Genomic DNA, 22854 nt, shown 5'->3' on the forward strand with positions numbered 1-22854 from the left:
TAAAAAATTGTAAAATTTTTATATTTTGCAAATATTTTTGAATACATGCGATATGCACTTATATCAAATAAACAGAAATTATTTTGTATACAAAGAAATTATTTAATTACAATTTGAAAAATTTTAAGAAGCAGTTTCAGTTTTTGTAGTTTGTTAATTAAATTTTTGAATAATAAGGTTTTCAAATTAAGCAAATTGCCTCATTAGGCAGTAGGATTCCTTCAAACAATTTTAAATGAAACTAAAAAACTAACTTATGTAAATAAACGAATTCAATTCTATAATCTCGTTTTAGGATGTGTTCAAGGTAAAATTCAAGTATATACTATAATTTAATATACTGTAATTACTGATATAATGATTTTTATGTTGATGATCATTTAAAATTAAGTATCATCCCCATATTATTATAATTAGATTCTTTTCATTTATAAACTAATAGGGTATATGTGTAATTATAACATCAGTATTTTATATAAATTTTTATATAATTTTAGAAATTATCACTTAGAACTGGTTATAACAACCGTCAGCACACTTTTGTGTAGTGTGGGAAAATATGTACTATGTTAGTATGAGTATAGGCCACAGAAGTTTCTCATATCACCTACTTACAAGAAGAAATTACATTTTCAACGGACTTTACTGATTCTTTTGTTTTGATAAATAATAAATTTGTATGAAATTTTTTCAAATTTTAATAGTCGTAATCGAATATTTTTTTTTTTTTTGGAACAAGAATGATGGGTCGCATTTTGAAATTGAATGGACAGATTGCATTTTGGCAACGGCTGGCTTATAATAATTAAAATTGTAAGAACGATATTATACGAAATAATTTTTATATAACAGATTTACTGAAAAATATCATTAATATTGTATGCTGCATTTCGTATTGTCCTTTTACATGAAAAATATATAGGTTAAAGCAGAGGTTCCAAAACTTTTTTCCCTTGTAGACCCCTTGTCGTGTTTTTGAATTTTTGATAGACCCCCTTAATATTTATTTAATTAAATTCATATTTTTTGTAGACCCCTAGCAGTTCTTCATGAACCCCTAACGTCTATATAGACCACTTTGGGAGTCACTGATTAAAGGGTATGAGAACATATTAAAATTAGTTGTCATCCATCAAACACTTTTATTAAAATTTATAATTTAAAAGCATTATTCAAGAGTGAGTCTTTTTATTGTGAGATGACAAGGAAAACAGATTTGATTCGATATTGAGAATTAGGTAAGAACAAAAAAATTGTTCAGAGAAGTTCAGGGAACTATTATAAATAAGGCTAGAGTGACACTGAAAAATGGATGAACTGACAAAAATGATGCAGTTTTCATTGTCGCAATTTTTTAATTTATTATGAAAGCCAAAGAAATTTAATATTGTGGTACCATGTTTAATTGCAGCCGCCGATATACCAAAGTAAACGTAATCACATGCAACAAGTACATATAATTTTTATATTTTTATTTACATACACACCACATTATAATATATTGAAAATAAATGAATTGTCTAATTTAAAAATAATAAAAAACTAAAAATAAAAATTTACTTTTCTTCTAAAGAGTGTTGTTTATCATAAAATAAAAAATAAAAATAAAAAATACTAAAAATTTAATTATAAATTTTATTATGATTGGTTTTTAAAATGCGTTTTTGTGTTTTTTGTTTGTGTGTATGCGTCTTTTGAAGTGTCACCTATAGTTTATGTGTATTGAATGTAAAAGCAAAATGAGTGTAAAAGCGTGGTTATAGGACTTGTGATGTTTTTTTTTTCTTAAACAAATTAATTTTAACAACAGCCAAAAAAAAAATTAATATAAAATTTTGTATAATATGAGAAAGTATGCGTATGCATAGAATTTTTTTTTTTTGTGTTTTTAATAGCATGTCCTTGACCGCATTCACTCAGGTTATTCATTATGGAAAGATTTTTATTTGTTTGTTAATTTTGTTGAAGAATTTTTATTTAATTTTAATTTTGTTATAAATGTGCGTATACATTTATGTTTGTATTTTACATTAGTATGTATATATTGCACACGGGGCCGTTTCATTAAAAAAAAGATTTATGATTTTTGAGGAGAAGTAGGAGATTTTACGAGGACATGTCTTTCAAACATCATTAGTAAAATAAAATTTCTTATTTTTTTTTTTTTGTTTTTGGTTTCGGTTAATACACATAGTATGGTGCACTTAATTACACACATGTATAAACACATGTATACAATATTTTTAAAGAGTCTTAACTTTTTAGAAATTAAAATATTTAAAACAAAAAAAAAAAATGAAAACCTTAAAATAATAATGAATTTGAACTTGACTGCAACAGCAGGTGAAATTTTTTAATTTTCGCCATGATTTTTACTTTTTCTTTTATTTAGTACAAAATAAAAATAAAAATGAAGAAAAAATTTTATTTTTAATTAAAAGTTTCGATATGATTAAATGAAAATAAATTGAATGTGGTTGTGATGGTGGCGGTGGTGATGCTAGTGATTCTGGTGGTAATGGTGGCGTATACATAAGAGTTTTATAATTAGATATATGCAAATAATTTGCAAATAATTTGCAAACCTATGTACATTTTTATTACACACACTACATACATAAATACATGTATAAAATATTTTTATAAATAATTATTTAAAAAAAAAATGTCATTTTAATTTTATTTGTTTGTTAAAATTTTTGCTTATTTTTTTTTCTTAAATAAGTGCTTAAATTATGCAATTTATGTACATAAAATTTAATGAAGTTAATTAAATAACAATTAATTATATAGAATTTAAAATATAATTAAAATATAAAATATATATTTTAAATAAATTAGAATTATAAGAATTTATAGTTTAAGTTTTCATTGCATGTACATGTGAAAATATGTATGTATGTATATGTATGTAGATTTGACATTTTATTAAAAAAATTATATTTTACATAAATAATTATTTTTATAATGTTAGTTAAAAGAAAGTTGGACAAATATTGGCAAAATTAATTTAAAAAGAAAAAATTTAAAATTTTTAACATTTGATTTTTTAAAATTTTTCATTACAAATTTTCACCATATTTTTACTACAAATAATAAAATTGATAACACCTGTTACAAATAATAAAACTAAAATTGTAATTAGTTTCTAATAAAATTGAAAACTAATCCGATACAACTTTATTTAATCCCTTTAAAATCACGTAATCTTTAAATAAATGTAGCAAGCACCGCACACATTTAATAACAAAATCTTAAACGTGAACAAGTTGATGTTAAGATATTTATTTTAATAATATGTATACAAACACATTTCTTGGACATTTCCGGTTGACATTTAATTCTTAAAAAAAAAATTTTGCTTTTTATATAAATTTAGTATAAATTTGACCAACTTTTATTTTAATTATTTATAGTATACGATATTTATTTTAATATATGCGAGATTAACCGAATTAATTTTTTTCTGTGTTTAAGCTATTTGGAACATTGTCTTTCCGTATTTGTTAAAAATATATATTTTAATATGCCATATTTTTATATTTACGTGTAATAAAGAAAAAAAAAATTAAATTTAAAATTTATGAAATTTTTTATTTTAAATAGTAAATTAAAATATAAATAAATTTTATGTCATATTTGTAATAAATCTTATAAAATAATATTATAGTAGCTATATGGAAAAAAGTTCAAATTATTATTAATACATTTTTATATATGAATGAATATATATATGTATATATATATATATATGTATATATATAAATGAATATATATATATACATACACATGGTCTCGAAATTCCATCTTTGATAACTTAAAACACAGTACGACTTTTACGGTCAAATAATGTAAAAACGAACAGTTGAAATAGTTTTTCTTTTTTTACCAATGGTTCTACTGTTAATTCCATTTAAATGAACTTCAATTGTATATACTGGCAATTTTATTGTATACAACGTACAAATCTTTTTTGTCTTGTTGATTGGATTTATATTTATTGTTCAAGTTTTCAGGATATTTAGTATAGCAGCTTAAATTAATATAGGATAGTTCGATTAAGTAGGTTGCAAAAGGAAATATTTAAGAATTTAAAAATTAATTTTACCTCTGGTAGTCTGGTAGTACGTGGGTATCTACTTTCCTCAACATAACTAATTTCTTAAAATATACATCTGTGGGATTCTGTATAATTAGAATTTTTATATTACTATATAGAATGTCATGTACTTATTCATAATTGGAACTCAACTCATATTTTATATTGACGAGCTACAATGTTAATTAAACCCTTATTTGTAAATTTATATTGAAACACAATAATATTCAGAAATTCATTTCAAAGCCGAATTAATGTTAAATTATGTATTATACAATTTGAGTTACATTCTTTTTTTTTTTTTGGAAAGATTACCCTGGTCAGTTCAATATAATATTTTTTTTATTTAAAATTCATAATTATTATAGCTAGTATATTTTTGCATTCATAATTATTATTTTAATTAAAAATGTTTTTTTTTTTTTTTGTAAAAGTTCTTTGTGTGATGAAGTGAATAATTTTTTGTTGTTCTGTTCTATTTTCATATTGTTTGAGGTGAGAGATTCAAAGTGTCAGAGATGTTATTGCTATTTATTTAAAATTAACATTATTAATATTTTTATTACACCTACAATATTTTAAACGTACATATACACATATACATATACATCTATATTTGCATATAAATTTTAAAATTTTAAAATAAATGTCTAAATTTTATTTTATGATGCGAAACAATCCTTGACAATAGATTTTTATTTTTTTTTTTTATTTTTTAATTGACTTTTAAATGTCATGAACTACAATATTATTATTATAATGAAATATTTAATGAATTTTTATGATATATTTAATATACATATTATAAACACACACACATACACTCATACATGCATAAATTTATTTAAAAAGAAAATAAATAATTTTAAAAAGTAAATTTTTTTCAATTTTTATTTTATTTCCAAAAAAAAATTCATTAAATTAATTAAACAATATTTTCGCTTTCGTTTTTGTTCTAAGAATAATTATTTTATAATATTATTTAAAAATTTTATTTTAAATTAAAAATTATAACGCAAATAAAATTATTTAATGCATTATTTATGTATGTATTAAGAGTAACAGTGTTGTGTTGTATGCATGTTGTATGTATGGTGTGAATAATACAATTATCTACTTTTGTTTATAAGAAATTATGTATGGTAAATAAGTATATACATAAGTATATAATTATACATACTTGTATTTATTTGTGTAAATGTATTTATTTTTAAAAGAAAATTTAAAATACAATTGTATTTTTAATGCCAAGAAACAGGTAGCTGACTAGCTTAAATTTTGATGATCAATAATGTTATGCAAAATAAAAATTGAGTAATTTTTTGTTTGACTAATACAAAAATATTATCACATTATCGCATATGTAATCTAAAATGGTATAACTCAAAGATTACGAATTTTGTGGTACAATTTTTTAAATAAAGTCAATTTTATATCGAAAAAAAAATGATTGTTTGTGAAAATAATTCACAATATTTTTTTCTTATTTTTTTTTAAATTACTTTACTGAATTGTAGGTATTACTTTTGAATGTATGCAACTTTCATATACCGCAAAGTGTGTATATTTATACACATATAAAAGCGTTTGTGAACGTAACGAAAAATTTAAGAAATACAATAACAGAATTAATAATTATATAGAAAATAATATAGAAAATGCCACTAATTATTCACAATGAATTGAGAAAAAATTAAAATAGATATTAATGACTAATAAGAATTTTATTTAAAATTTTATATAGTTAAAGAAATTACGTACATACTTATTACTTACATTGTCTTGTAATTAAATATTTTACGTCACATTATATCAAATATTAAATATAAAATGAAGTATGAATAAAAAAAAAATTTGAATATTTTTATAATATAAAGATCGTCAAAAAAAAAGTCCTACATAAAATTTTCTATTTAATGATTTTTAAAAATTAATTTTAGATAAACAGGGTTGAAAGCGTTGCAATTACTTTAATGAACAAGGAAATTGAATTATGTATATAAAATGTCTCCTCTGTTTGAAATGCTACACGTATATGTAACGTGCAGGGTTGTCGGGTGGAGTTCAAGAAAAAAAAAAAGAAGAAATTGGGAGTATAACAATCGATTGTAAGTAAAATTAACAATACTTATTAAATATTGTAGCTAAATGCCGATGAAATTGTAAAGTAAATATTTTACACGTTATTATTCTTCATATACACAGTATACATTATTATAATTAAAGAACCAAACAATTTCACACTCTCGATTGATCACAATAAGCATTTCCTCGCTTAAACAATTGTTAATATTGAAATTTGAGTGCTTTATTGGTATATGTATATTTTGGTCCTGTATATGTTCATAATATGTAAATGGATTGTAGATTGCAAAGAAAGGGTAACAGTCACCTGCAACCAAAAAATATATAGATCTATTGTGCCCCCGAACTAGGAGTGGGACAAAGTCATATAATACCCTCTAGAGAACCACCTTCTCGAGAACCACTATCTCGACACCCACCCTTCTGATGAATTTGAGCAACTTTGAAAGACGGCAGATAATATAAATAAATATTCCATCCAATTTTTCATGAAACGAATAATTTTATATACACAAATCATATGCAGTAGATATAAGCTATTAAAAGAAGATTTATTAAAATTGCACAGTACACGAATGTAACGAACCTAATTATTAGTATGAATGTAGATATACACAATGTTTTCGTAAAAAGACAAGATACTAAAAAAACAATTATCATATTTTATAAATATAAATGTTATTTATTTTGTAATTTTTTTTTTTAATTTTATTATGTGTCATACGTAGCTATTCGTATATGAGTATAATTTTTCGAAAAATTTTGATAATTCGGAATATTCTTTGTTTTTAAAAAAAATACATTTTTAATTTAAAGCAATAATAAACCGTATTGTGCTAAGCTAATATATTGAATATCTATATTGAACTCCCAATGCTTTTCAAAAACAAAGCATGACTTCAATAACTAATTCTTCTGTTCATAAATTTGTATGTCCATAAAATTTGAAAATTTAATAATATATTTCGAGAATTATGACAATGATTTTGAGTTATGACAATTGACAAATTTTTGTGAGAAAAAGAATAAAATTAATTTTTTAAAATCACTGGTTTTTTTGTTATCCGAAAATTTTTCAGACCATTTGCGATTATCAGATCATTTATTCAGATTATTTGCCGAATTAAATCTGAAAATTTGTCAGGCCAATTGACTATACTATACTACTTAATATACAAAAAAAATTTGTCTAACTTATTAGACTTTTTCAACTTTCTTGTCTTATTAATGAATTTTATATTTCTGTAAAAATAAATATCGTCTTTTCATGTAATAATCCCCCCGCGTTTACCATTTGTGTTACTAAAAAACTGTAGTCGACTTTATGTGTATAATATATAAAACAATTTCATAGCTTTTATTAAAATTTTTCTTCATTAAGTTCAATATATAAAATAAGATTAGGTTCATTTAAATGTACATATAATTTATAAAAAAGGAAAAATATAAAAAAATACAAAACCTCTTAAGTATTTAAATACATTATAATGAAACAAAAGAAAATAAATATAATTATTTATTATATTATTAAAATTATTAAAATACAAAAGTAAAGAAAAGAAAAAAAATAACAATTATATTAAAAAAAAACTGATTAAAAACTTTTAAATACATTTTATTATAAAATATATTAAGAAAAAATTTAAAAATATTATGGCACAGTGCCAATTAGTGTAGGTGACGCTATACATTTATTTTTATTCAAAGAGAAAACACAAAAAAAAAACAAAATATAGACGAAAATAAAAATTATTTTTAAAGCAAAAAAAAATTTTATTTTTTGAGTTTATTCTTGCAATTTATATTTTTGATATATATTTTATATATATATATATATATATATATATATATAAAATATATATATATATAATATATATATATAAAATATATATATATATATATATATATATATATATAAAATATATTTTATAATATTAAAAATCTGTAATAATTATTGTGGTCGTCTTCGTGTTCCAAATTTAATAATTAATCTTTCATTGCGTTGCATACAATATTTTTACCAAAAAATTTTAAAAATAACAAAAATCATAAAATGAAAAATAAAATAATTTTAATGAAATTCAAATTTTCAACCCTGAATAATTTTTTGGTATCCCACCTTAATACATAAATATTTTGAACCAAAAAGAACTTTTCAAATTTTCGGACCCAACTACTTCTTGTGTATGAAAATATCAACTAAAAAAAAAAAATGTTCCAATTTATTTTGCCACACAATTTTTTTTTTTTCATCATTTCTTCATATTTGAAAAATTTCAAAAACAAATTGTGCATCAGTACAAAATATTCAGACTCAGTGTTACTTAAAAAAAAATTTCAAGGTTATGTTTTTTCTAATTTTTACTTGGATGCTGTCATTTAAAAATTTTTTGTTTTTAAGTGAAAAATAAAAAATAAAATGCAAAAAAGAAAAAAATTAAAAATTATTATTTTTGAATATTTTTTATTTTTTTTATAAAAATCCTCTGCCACAGATATTATTGCTCTGCTTCTGATATTTTGTATTTGGCGACGCAATTGCGATTTGAAAATTTCATAAAATATTATACAAATTCAAACATATATCGTGCATTCATTCATTTAAAATATTTATGGTATGTTTTATATAATATCAGTACACGTTCTTTTAAGAACTTATGAATAGATACAATTATATTCGATATAATATGTTGTATTAAAAGATGACAGTACAGATGAGACACTAATATAGAGAAAGAGAGAGAATATATAGGGTACTGTAAACTTATAGTTGACATATCAAATTTTGTTTTTTTTTTTTTTTGTTTCTGTTTAGTAATCATTTTTGTCTGGTAAAAGTGTGTCTTATTATTATTAAATAAATTTGCTAATAAAAAACAAAAAAAAAAAAGCAAATTACTATAAAAATTTGAAGTTTAATAAAATATAAAAGAGGATCAAGTGTTGCCATTATCGGTCATATCTAATTTACAAGTACAAAACTTAAAATTAAACTAATAAATAGAATTAAAATTTGGATTTATATATAAATTTAATTGAAATATAATGGAATACAAGAAATTGATTATAAATTTAACGAGAAATATAATTTTATTATCAATTCTTATAACATTACTGTTATATATGGCGAGTGTTACCGATGACGAACAATGTGATGCAGTGCCGTCCAGACAAAAATGTTAAAATTCATTTTGTGTTATGCTATGAATTAATGGCATTTAATATAAATATATAGGTACTTTAAAATACTTATATATTGAAATTTTTGTAAAATTTTTTATGTAATAAATTATAAAGTTATTTTTTTCAAATATAAAAAATGTTTATATTTATAGCAGCTAATTTGAATTAAAAGCCCTATTTCAAAAATTTTTTAAAAAAATATTTTTTATTGAAATTAATTTAAAATTTCAGATATTTTTTTCTGCCATATTTATAGAAACTAAAAAAATTGAGATCATATCCGTCAGTAAGGGTTAAAATAACACATAAGGATAAAGACTTATTCATCACATTACAATATACTTATAATACAATGTCGTATGATGTAGATCATTTTGTTTCTATACGTCACCGTTTAACATTTTGAAGGGTAGAATTCATAAGTTATTTTTGTTCATACTTTTTGCCTTTTTGTTCCAACAATCACGGATTCCTCACTAATATTGTGAGTAGGCTCTAATAAATCCCATTCTGATCTTCCATGAATCTACCGGGTCCAGGTAAAAATGGTGATGGAGCTCTATTAATTAATTTTATGAGTTTTAAACGAAATACTAATTGCAATTTCAATCAGAAACAATTCCATTTGAAGTGTAATATTACTTCGAATTCGCAATCATTATGTTTTCTCAATTGATTTGTAATTATTCGAAATATGATATTAATTTTTAACAAAATATTTTGATTTTGGTTTTTTTTTTCTGTAATCTTGTCGAATTATGAAATATTATTAGAAATTTTTATTTTTATATATGTACACAGTTTTCAATTTCAACCTTGAAAAAATGCCAAAAAATGTTGGATAGAGAAAATTAAAAATTTTAATTTGTTTTATGTTTTTCTACATAATATTTACGATATAATGCTTTTAGTATGTTATATTTTTCTTATAATGTACACATGGAGGAGTGTTGCCATTTTTAAAAATGTCATACAGTATATATGTATATATTTCTAATAAATCTTTTTAGTATAAAATTTGGCACAATGAAATTATATTTTAACTTTTATTTTTATATTTTTTTTTTGTTGGTATAAACATAAAATATGATCGTTTGGTAATAAAATTGTAAAAGAGAAAACATTTTTATTATATTTTTAAAAATTTCTATTTAAAAAGACCATAAATAAAATATTAAATAGCTCGGAAATTACAAGCTGAAATAATTGCATGAAAAATAAAAAAAATGATGTATAAACATGTAGTATAATTCCCCTAGAAATATGCAATTTTTCAAATACTTCATTGAACAAATATTTATTATATAAACATTCAATTAGCGAATTTTTGTATATCATGAACTTAACCAAATTTGTATGTCAAGTCATGGAGTTAAGGAATTTTGAATGTTGATGACGTCGAGGATTAATTATTGACTATAATTTTAATCATCTCGTTATGAATTTTTACACAATCTTTGGCAAGGGATTATTATTATACGGCAAGGATTAATTGAATAAAATTTTAATTGGCAAGAGATTATTATCCATTAAGGCTAATTAGCATTCGTGTATTGACCCTAAAAAAATACTATTTTTTCTATTTCATATTTTACTCTTAACATTAAAGCTATATAAAATTATTTAATAAAATATCTTACCTGGCTAACTATGGCAGCTTGTTCTTCTTTAACATCTTGTAAATGATCACGTGTTGGCATTGGACTAAAACCAGATTGTTGTGAATCAGGACGTATTGGGGGCACATATCCACCAGATTCATTTAAATTTGGAAATTCAGTATATGGTAAAGTATTTACGGGTGCTGTTAAGGCGTGTTCATAATGACCGGGTCCAGGTAAAAATGGTGATGGAGCTCTATTAATTAATTTTATGAGCTTTAGTTTTATGAATAGTTTATAATATTTAAAAAAAGGGAGAGAGAGAAAAAAAAAGAGAGAGAAAATAATAAAATAAAAAAAATAAAAATAAAAATTGTGCCATTGTGTATTCTATTACAGTTAACACATATTATGTACAATATGTACAGATGAATATGCGTATGCACAATTCCAAGTCGATTTATGCTTTACTAATTAACTATTTCTTTACAACATGCCTTTTAATAAATAAAATATACACTCAGAAAAATTTTAATATTCATGCATTTTTATAAAATTTTATTTTAATTTAATAAAATGATTTTTATCTATGTATATAAAATGTAATACTTTAAAATGAGATGATAAAAATGAAATAAAAATTAAATAAAAAAAAATTGATATTTATATCTTTTTTTAAAATTTAAAATTTCGCGAATAATTTTAGTGCTGAAATTTTATTAGAAGCGCTTTTAATTTTAAATAAGCATTTTAATTGAAAACTGATCTATATAGTATCTATTATGTAACTCTATTCGAAAATGAAGCTATTCGAACAACAGTCTGTCGTTGATTTTATAAATTAACGTAATAAGATTTTGTATTCGAAAATTTGTTATTTTATTGTACTTTAGCTGTTCATGCTGTTTGCACTCTCTAATTCAAAATCTAACATATAAAGTTAAACGAAGTTCGAAAATTAAATTTTTTTCGGACTTGGAATTACGAAATATTCGAAATTAAACGATTATTTTTTCGAAATTTCAAAAAAAATTTTCTTTCGAAGAATTGGATATTTTCAAATTGTCGAAAGTTTCTTTAACATTTCGAAAAACTTTTAACATGGCCGAGGTTCATTTAAAGTAGTGCAAGTGAAATAGATATGAATTCGCCTTTAAATTTTCGAATGTTCGAAAAATTCGAAAATTCGATTTTCGAATAAGTTCAAATTCGAATCCAAGGCACATCTAAAGTAGTGCAAGTGAATTAGATATGAATTCGCTTTCAAATCTTCGAATGTTCAAAAAATTCGAAAATTTGATTTTCGAATACGTTCAAATTCGAATTCAAAATTCATAATAGATGCTACAGATCAGTTGAAAATATTTTATAATTTTCGATTTAATTACACAACATATTAACTTTCTCCTAGTATATGCATTGTTTATTTTTTTAATATACAGTTGATGATATTTTTACCTGTGAGGATTTTGATTTTTGGGATTTAAAAAATTATGATCTGGACTAGCTGGTGGTATCGTTGACGAACATCTGGATGAATCATTACTCATGGCTTGTGTATAAGCAATTTTGTTATCTCTAAAATAGCAAAAATTTTGTTGATTTTGTTTTTTTTTTTAATAAAAATGAATTGTAATCGATCGTAATATTATATGATAGAACTACAATACAATTATATTATACCAATTTATTGATTTACAAAAAATAGATTTGTAAATGAAATGATAGTTATTTATAAGATATAAGATGAATTTATAAATTAAATTACATAGTGCTATTAATAATTATTAATTATATTACATTTTACTAATTCTTCTATATAATAAAAATAGTATTATTATTATTCTACATAATGTATGTATATAACGTAAATAAAAGTAAGCTAAAAATAAAAGTAAATAAAGAAATTCATTTTATACACTTATATAACTAAGATGATTGAATTTTATTATTATATTTCATTAATATGAATTCTTTAATAATTGTTTAATAATTTACCTGTGTACTACTAATCTAATACTATTTCCAGCAGTTTTGAATAACATTTGGGCATCTTCATGACGTAAATCTCTCGCATCATATTCACCAATTTTTGATATAATATCACCACGTAAAACTTCACCAAATGCTGGACTACCACATTGAACCTGTATTAGGATAAACAATAAAATGAAATAAAAATTTAACAAATTATACTATGAAAGTATAACTTAATTTTATACGTTATTATTATGTCTAATTTTATTTATATAATCATTATTATATCAATAATTTTGAACAAAATATGGCTATTTCATGCATTTAATTCATATTCTAAGCTGATACTGCAATGCTCGAATTAATAAGTTTCTCAAATCTAGATGATATTAAAATTTCATTTCAATTAACTCAGTATTTTCATCACATAGACGCTACTTATTTACAATACAGTTGTATTCATGATTTTCTCTAAAATTTAATAAATTCATTGAAGGACATAGTAACTATATTTTACATGCTATTTTCAAAATTAAATGAAATTAATTTATATTAAGAGTGCAATATACTTGATTACGTTACACTCTAAATACGAATATTTATTATTAATATAGTAAAAATTTTTTCTGACGATTTATTTTACTTTAAATATAATTAACATCATTAAAGCAAAATTTTTATAATTAAAATTAATAATTATTTTGCCAATTTTTCAATGGTCTGCAAAAAAAAAAGCTCATCTGAATCAATGTTTTTTTAGCATAGGATTATAATCATGACAAATTAATTTTTAGAAATACTTAATTTCATTTCAAATTTAATTCAATAAATTTTAATAAAATAGTAATATAAGGTGGACCTGAACTGATTATAAGACTTTCGGGCAGTAATTTCGCGCAGTTTTTTTTTTTTTTAAATTGAAATTTTTATTATTAATAAAATGTCATTTTACTTGGTAAACGGTATACGTATGACATGAAAGTAAGGTATGTCGAAATTGTAGGGGATGATAAAATTTAAAAATTAATCGTTATACTTCCGAGTTACTCTCCCTATCGCCCTACTCGAACAAGAGTCACCCTCCGACCAATTTAAAATGATTTCCGAAATCTTGTTCCTCTTAATATTATTTTTAATTAATTTACTTTGTATGTGGACTTTATTTTTATTGCCAGTTTACATTTAGATATAATAGTATTATAAACAACAAATTAGTATACTAAACGCCATCAAAATTTAAAAGCAACATTTAGAATTTTCAAATTTTTTAAATTATTTGGAAAATTTTAAATTTCGTGCTGTTAAATTTTCTTTATAATTATTTTGCTGCTTTTAAATTATAACATTTATACCTATTTACATATTGTGCATATTTTATAATTAAAATAATTCAAATTACAAAATTAAAATTTTCTTGTCAATTTAATTTGTACTACGTATATGAAGTTGCATTGTTTTTAAAAAAAGATCTGTCGCAGAACTTATTTATATTACATTTGGTTCTTTCTTATTAATAAAATTTTATTTTTGTAAACAAATAATTAGAGTAGCTGTGTAACAAATTATTTCATTTATTAAGAGAAAATAGAAAGTTAAATTGTTATGCGATGAATTTTAAATTAAGAATTCTAGAAAAATACTTAAAAATTACAAAAAAATTAAAATTTTTGATAGGTTCAAGCGAATGGCATAATACTTGCGAACAATACGAGTACTTCCAAATTTTCTTAAATTTACTAGAATTGTGGGGTTATGGGGAAACGCTGCATCCCAAAATTGGAAGGAATTTTTGAAATAATTTGCAATTAATACAAAAAAAGAATTGAATAAAACAGAAGATATTTTACAGATTCTTTGTAATTTTCTATAAAATTTCACAGTAGTGACATTAAGTAACGCTAGTTGGGACTTTAAAATTAAAAAGTAAAAATTTTATTGTACTTTTTTTTATTATTTTGTAACTTGCAGGCTGATAAATGATATAAACTGCTTATAGGCTGATACAGATCAACAATATTTTAAGGTGTGTTGCACCTTAACGCGCTGAAAATTTTGAAATTGTTATAGGTTATCATTTTCAATCCAATTATAATCAAATTAATATTATTTTTATTTTAATTTGATTATGTTAGTATATTTACCATAGCATATTTTGTAGAATTGTAAATAATTTTTTTTTTAAAATTATTGATGGAAGCCTCATTAAAATAACATGTTTTTTTTGTTAATATCACATTTTGGATGAATAAAACAGGGACGAGGTGAAATTAATATAAAAACACCTATAATAAATATAGTTTGTTTCCATTAGGGAATTAAAAATAAACAAATTGATCAGAAATTTAAATGCATGTGTTTTTATTATATCCACACATATTAGTATACATATATATGTATACATATAAATCTAAATGATTTCAATAAATTTTAATGAAATAAATTAGATTTTTACAGATTGAATTGCATACAATTTGGAAGGTATTGTTCTCTATGTAAAAAATATCCCAATATGGTTAAGTCCATGTTGGGAGATCTTAAAACTTAATTCTACTTTTGTTAGCGTCTATTCTTAAGTACAAAATTTGAAAACTGTTGTAATGAGCTCTATTTTTAAAAACAGTTGGCAGCACTGTATAAATGACAATTTATTTTTGAAACTGAATAATGCCTTCAAAATTTATTTAAAATAATTAAAATTTTAATTAACCTTAATTCCTCATCCATCTTCACTTTATTAACTTCAATTGTATTTTTAGTTCCTAATTATTGGCAGTATTAATTTTCATGCTGAAAATATGAGAGTAGATCTTTCAAATTTCTTTACGTGAAAATTATCTGCTTTTTGCAGTGTTGTCACAAAAACACATTACATTTTCAGATCTAAGTAAGATTTGCTAACATGAACTTAACCTAATTCAACGGAAATACAAACCGTATAAGAAAAATGCAAGAAAAAAATTTTTTCAATATCAAATTCTGATAGTCTGATTATTATTAAGTAACTCTTCCCCCATGCTAATATAACAAAATTTCTTAGAATTTGTATGTTTAATTCAAAGTATATACAATATCGGTCGATCATATGTTGTTCCACATTAAATTTTTTAATAGAATTTGTTAAAAAAATAATTGATTTAAAGATGTTTTTTTTTTTTTGGAACAGGTATGATGTTTTCACTCAAACAAGTGTTTTTTTTAATGTATTTATTGTGGATAGTTGTATACACATCATTGCATATCTGAGTAAAACCAAATGTCTTTGATATACTCAATTAAAATATAGGTTATAAAAATTTAATTAATGAATATTTTGATGAAAAAACAGAAACTAAATAATTTATTTTATTTTAAACTTAATTTATGTCAAAAAAATTGAATTACATAGTGCAGAAAGATGCAATGATGAATTCAGATTTGTATAATAAAAAAAAATTATATGAGTATTTTAATCAAATATTTAAATAGTAATTTGATTTTTAAGTGGCTACATAAGATCTGTAAGGGGACAAACGATAAAGCTTTAATAGAAATTCAATTAATTTAATAAACTCGTAATTTAATCTTGATATACGCATAGTATACACAACTTGATTTTTCTGAAGTGCTTTTCTAATTTATTTAATTAATAATATTAAAGCAAATATTTTTCGTTCAAAAAATTGTCAGTATTTTTTATGTAAATGCATTTTTTTTTCAATGAAAATTTCCTTAGCGTATTAAGGATATTAAAATATTTTTGAAATGCTTTTGATTTTATAAGAATTAAAGTGAATCCTGCCCGGTTCATTGATAAAACGAGAAATTTACAGAATTACCTGTTACCAAATGCACAAGTGAAGTTCAGTATATGAGTCTCTTCTGACTCAATCCAATACATTAACAAATAATAGTGAAGAAAGAATTAGAAGTTAGTGAAAAAAAGATTTTGCAAATTTTTTGATTAATTGGGGAGCAAGCAACTCATTGTCTATGTGGTTAAATCTATAAAACTAATTTGTTACCAGTTATTAATTTTGTAAATTGTAGTTAAATATAAAATGTCTATTAGAAAGACTAACAATCATTGTGGCTACTTTTAATGGAAGGAAATGAAATGATCTGCCTTGTCATTACTCAAATAACAAATTAAGTACAAAGTATGTAAATAAATTAATTGATATTTAAATAAATTCTAAAGAAAAAAATCTTAAAATTCATTGAATAAATTGAAAAATTAAAAAGAATTTATACAAAATCACACAAAATTAAATATTTAATCACTTTCAATCTGTATGAAACAACACTATGATTACAAAAAATATAAAAAGAATGAGTCATTCCCATATAGTTTTTTAATAGTTTCCATAACAAATGTTGTTCCAAGTATAATTATTCTAATGTAAATATGTGTGTGTATATATTCTAATTTAATTGAATCTTTTGTTTACTTAAATATTTTTTTTTATATTAGAAATATCAAGGTCCATAATATTAAAGTGTGATTGCTCCTTACGAGAATGACTAATTTTATTTAATTATTATACAAAAAATATATATATATATATATATATATATATATATATAAAATTTTAAATGGTTTCATATAGTTTAAATATAAAATTTTCATGAAAACAAAGAAATATTAGAGTATACCCGTATAATAAGTATGTCCAAATTCCTAAAGTTCTAATAATATGTAGCAGTGTAATATTTTATGGAAAATTATTTAAATTTTTTTCTACAATTAATTATTTCCGTTTATTTTATTTTAAAAATTATTTTCATTTAAAGAAAAACGTAAATACATAGAGATTTTCTTTCATTTCATGTTTAATTACAAAAAGAAAACGATCATTTACATTGTTCTAATTTAAATTTTAGTGAAATATACAGTGGCTGGAATAAGTAGTCAACACACAAATTCTGACTCTGATTGTATTTGAATTCAAATTTTCTAAATGAACGGAAGAAATGAATGTGTCTTTTATTTCTATTCTGAAGAACAAATTGACGATAACTTCTCCCTCTTCTGCCTCTCACATCTCTCTTAATAGAACGTCTCCTTGAAAACGATTGAACAAATTGCCGAAAATTTCTTTATACCTCTGTTAATAGAATATCTTCTTGAAAACGATAGATTACTGTTTAGAGTCTAGTTGAAATTTTTTTTGAATTTGTTTTTACCTTGACAGAGAATTTTGACTGGCTGATTAAGAAACCGCATATAGACCCCTTGCAGAGACAGATTTTCAATCACTTTTTTTTGTAAAATACGATTGGCTTTGATTTACGGGCTCTCTAGCAGTATATATTTTGGAAGATGGATTTAGTTGAGGTGTGAGCGGCATAAATCATCTCTTTTGTAGTCTGGCTCACTTAAATTTTAAGGTGGGATAAAAATGAAATGAAATTTCAAATTTTAATTGGAAATATATACATATTTATGCCTTCGTACATTCATTTACATGTTATCACGAATATAATGTAGGTAGGGAATCAAAGAAATTACATCAACAAAACGTCAAGGTTCATTAAAAACAAAAAAATATATGTGATTTTTATGAAATTTTTGAACTTTTGCAGTGATACAATCAAATTATTATTAGATAAATATGTATATTAATTACACTCGTTGTTCATATATACAAACATATGTAAATATGTATGTACGCAATATTTTTCATTGAAATAAAAATTTTTTTATTGTTTTGTTTTCATTTTATAATTTTTGAATTGTATTAATAAAATGAAAAAATATTTTTGTTTACATTGTCGTATTTTTAAATTTTTGATTTCTTATTATTCTTATTATTTTTTTTTTTTTTGAAAATTTTCCAAAAAATTAAAAAAAAATTATGTGGCTAGGCAATTCAAATCAGAATTTTCATTATTATCTTGCCATGAATTTTCAGATTTTTATTTTTGCATATATTTAGGCGAACAATTTGTATTTTTTATTTCCTTACGATATTGAAGCATTTGAACTTTCTTTTTTATAATTTCAATATCGTAATTTTTGTTTTATTTGTTTAGAATAGAGAAAATTTAAATATTATAGCGGAAATATATTTGTTATACTGATACTTATAAAAATTTGTTATACTGATAAAAATATTTAGCGTTTATAAGAGTGGAGTGAAATTAAAATATTGCTTAATAATTATTAATGAATATTAAAATTATGAATAATTCATGTGGTATTTTTGAGAAATTTGAAGGCTGCATTGTTTATGTAAGGTTTTTAAGTTGTTGGTGAATGCATTTATGGCTGTTTCTGAGTTCTAAATAAAAATAACCAAAAGAATTATTGAATTTAAATTTAATCATATTTTTCCATAATTTTTAAAATACTTTAAATTACAAGTTTCATTATTTTTTTTGCACTTTAAATTTCATTTTTATTTTTGGAATTTACTTCACATAGGTACCCTGCTTACAGAAGGCAATTACATTATGACCAATTGTTTGAAGAGAAAAAAATGTGTAGTAAACTTATATTAGGGACATAATGCATTAAGACTACGAAAAGTAAAGTTTGTTTAACATATAACCCTTTCGACCCAGCTATATGTATCAGAAAACTAGTAAACTATTCGAAAACCTGATCGAAATGAATAATTCAAAATAATTGCCAAAATAATGAAAAATGTACTGTAATTATTGCTAGATTGAGAAAAATAATTTTACATTTACATTCGTATTTACCGTTCTTGGAATAGTTAATTCAAATTTTAAATTTTATAAAGGTAATTATAAAATTTACGTATGCTTTATACAGATTTGTTAAACAAATTAAAATTTGAATTTATTATATGCGTGTATATTAGATACTCCCCGAATTCTTTAAGCTAAATTCGTCATCCTCAAATATATAATGTTAAATAACTATAATTACATGGGTAACACATATACGTGTATGCATTTATATATTGTTTAAATTAAAAATACGTGCATGATTCATAAATCACATGCACGTCTAAATTAAAAATATATCTACATAGTTTTCACTTTGAAGTGATTTGTAATTATTGTTCATATTAAAAAAATGTAGTAAAATCCATTTGTTATAGAAAAATATTTAAAAAATTTTAATCAATTAAATTAAATACAGGTGAAATTAGTATTTAAAAATAGAAATTTTGTATTAAGTAATATTGCAGAGAATAAAGAAAATTGTTGTAGTATTCTAAAATCGCAAAAAAAAAAATAAAAGAAACTGTACTGTGCCAATCAATTATCTAAGTTTACCACCAATTCACACATAAACACAAACATTCATACAATTTAATTATTGATCGAAATGATGCATAATTTTTGATGTCCTTGAATAAAATAACAAAAAGGTATTTAATTGTACATTCATCAATCGACGGAAACATTAACGTAAAATTTTCCCTTTTTCAAAAAATATAAAATTAGAAATATTTGGCAATGCTTTGTTTTTAATTATGTTTATTCTACTTTTAGAAAAAATTTTAAATTAATTAAAAATTTGCAATAAAATTTTTTTGATGTTTTTGTTTTATGTCAAGAAATTTTCAAAATGTCATATAAAAATTTTAGTAAAATGTTAGTAATTTGAAAAACTAGTTAGAAACCACTCAAAAAAATATGCATATATTCATTTATTTAATTATGATCGTATTTTGACATTTGACCGTAATTTTTTACATTTTATGTCATTCAATTTTTCGATTACATGAATATGCAGTTCAATATTTTTATACTTTAATAATAAAAACGAAGAAAAAAATAAAAATTAATTGTAATTACGAAAAATTCTAGAAATAAATTTTTTTTTTTTTACAATTAATGAATGAAAAAACGTTTGCTCTATATAATGTTTATATTGACGTCACAACCTACGTAAAATATGGAATTTAAATTACGGTCTTCAATGATATTGTTCTAATTTTGTTTTACAATATTTTGATTATATTTTGACAAATTTTTATAAGTGATCAGAGAATTTTTATAGCAGATTTAATTTAATTACTAATTTTAATAATAAATCTTAAAAATGTTGAAATTAGAGGCTACAATCAATTACTTAATAAAGCAATTAACCAACTAATTAATTAAAAGTGATTTATTAATTATGTGATAACGAAAAATTAATTTTTATGGTGACATTCTTCGTGCATTTTCATTGAAAAGTCAAAATCCGGCTGTTTCTTTTTCAATTAAACAGAATTAATTTTCATTTCCAGTCGAATTACTTACTAAATGAACTGCTCTACTGATCACACTTAAATAATAAATTTTAGAATTAGGATGCAAACAGGATACCGTAGACTGTTAATTTCTAAGGGAACGGAGTGGGGCAGGAGTATCCTCCGGAATAGTATGGTATAGGATACTGTACCATTTGTGAGAAGAAATATGTACGTTAATACATTCTAACTGATCAGTTGAATGAAAAACGGCATAAGTTGGAAAGTGTAAATTTTTAAGTTAAATTCAAATACGACAAGAATGCCAATGTTTTCTCAACTATTTACTCAAAAAAATTCATAAACTATTCTTCAAAAATAGAAGAGTCAAAGAGACTTAATTGTTTTGTAATAACATTTTGCTTCTGTGACTTACTATTTTCAAATGAAAGGCATAAATTTATAATAGTTTTATAATAATGTGGCTATAAAATTTCGAGGCATTATCTTGGTATTTAAGTAAAATTTTTCTGCTATACATATAACAATTTGAATATAAAAAATTATTTAAAAATGATAAGGAATTGAAGTGTATAACTTTCAGGTAAACGGTAAATTAAAGTGTATAACGGTTCAGGTAAATAAATGCAAACTTTTTCAAGAGCCTAGGCTTTGCAATTTATTACAATAGGCTGTCTCGTTAGAGGAATATTCAATTTCGAAAGCATTCAAAAAAATTCAATATTATATTTATACATACACTCATATAATTAATGTAATAGATAATTTATCAAAATTAAGATCATAAAATTTTCTCTCAAACTCAATTCTAGAATCCAGCCATTGAGAATATTTAACTGTTTATTATAGAGATATTAAAACTACCTTATCCCCTAAAAGTATGCAATTAAGAATTATATTCTTATCTTGTCCCATGTTTACATTTAAAATAGGCATAGCGCGTGAAATTTGAACTAATTACCCTATTCTAATATACTTTTTTTTTTTGGAGAATTTTAATTCCAAAACTAATACATACACAAAATCTACAATATAATAATAATTAGAGAAGAAAAAAAAATTCAATGTCAGTCATCATTAAGGTCTTTTATTCAATCCGATTTCGAATATAAACGAATGAAACTATTAAAGCAACAAATTTCTTAAAGAATATTTTTAAGAGAAAAAAAAGAAAATAAAAATGAAATTAAAAAAAAAATATATTTTTTATTTTTGCTTTTTTTTTGACGTTTAGCATTTTTATTTTATTAGGGCAGAAACGTGTATTGAGGTGTTTTTTTTTCGACAATTTCCGTAATATCGTAATAAGAAAATTTTTTTTTTATTTGTTTATTTTCCGTTCTGCTTGGGGTTTTTATTTTATTTTTTTTTGTATTTTTGAATTTGATGCTTGTAATTTTTACTTTGTGAATGACATTTTTAAAACAAAAACAGATGTTTTTTTTGTGTATTTTGTATTTTAAGGCGGAAAAATGAGTGCGGTCTCTGTCAATTATCTTGATGTACTTTAGCTGTTTAATATAAAATTTTAGATATAATATTTTCTTAGATGACCAAAACATATGAAACATTTTGATGTGGTTATAAGAAATATGAAGAAAAATGGTGGGAAAGGTAGGTGGGAGATTAAATGATTGATAATTCAAATTTTTGTTATTTTTTTGGATAATTCTAATTAAATGTGCTTCTTTAAATATATGAAATTATAAATTATGATCTGTATATCATTAATTTTAATAATTGAAGATGAGGAAAA

General features: G+C 22.4%; 1 protein-coding gene across 7 annotated transcripts in view; it reads right to left on the reverse strand.

Moving 5' to 3' along the window:
* The window catches only part of LOC129612889 (PDZ and LIM domain protein 4), a 72132-nt gene that overhangs the window by 21280 nt on the left and 27998 nt on the right, over positions 1-22854 (reverse strand). For 6 of the 7 annotated variants that reach the window (XM_055526700.1, XM_055526698.1, XM_055526701.1 and 3 more), the window contains exons 2-4: positions 12967-13115; positions 12427-12546; positions 11008-11224 (exon numbers count right to left, since the gene is read on the reverse strand). In XM_055526700.1, the coding sequence (XP_055382675.1) occupies positions 11008-11224; positions 12427-12546; positions 12967-13115 (486 nt within the window). The remainder of the gene's footprint in view (positions 1-11007; positions 11225-12426; positions 12547-12966; positions 13116-22854) is intronic. The other variant, XM_055526703.1, reaches the window with a different exon arrangement.

Source organism: Condylostylus longicornis, unplaced genomic scaffold, assembly GCF_029603195.1.
Source record: "Condylostylus longicornis isolate FDR11 unplaced genomic scaffold, ASM2960319v2 ptg000077l, whole genome shotgun sequence".
Lineage (NCBI taxonomy): Eukaryota > Metazoa > Arthropoda > Insecta > Diptera > Dolichopodidae > Condylostylus > Condylostylus longicornis.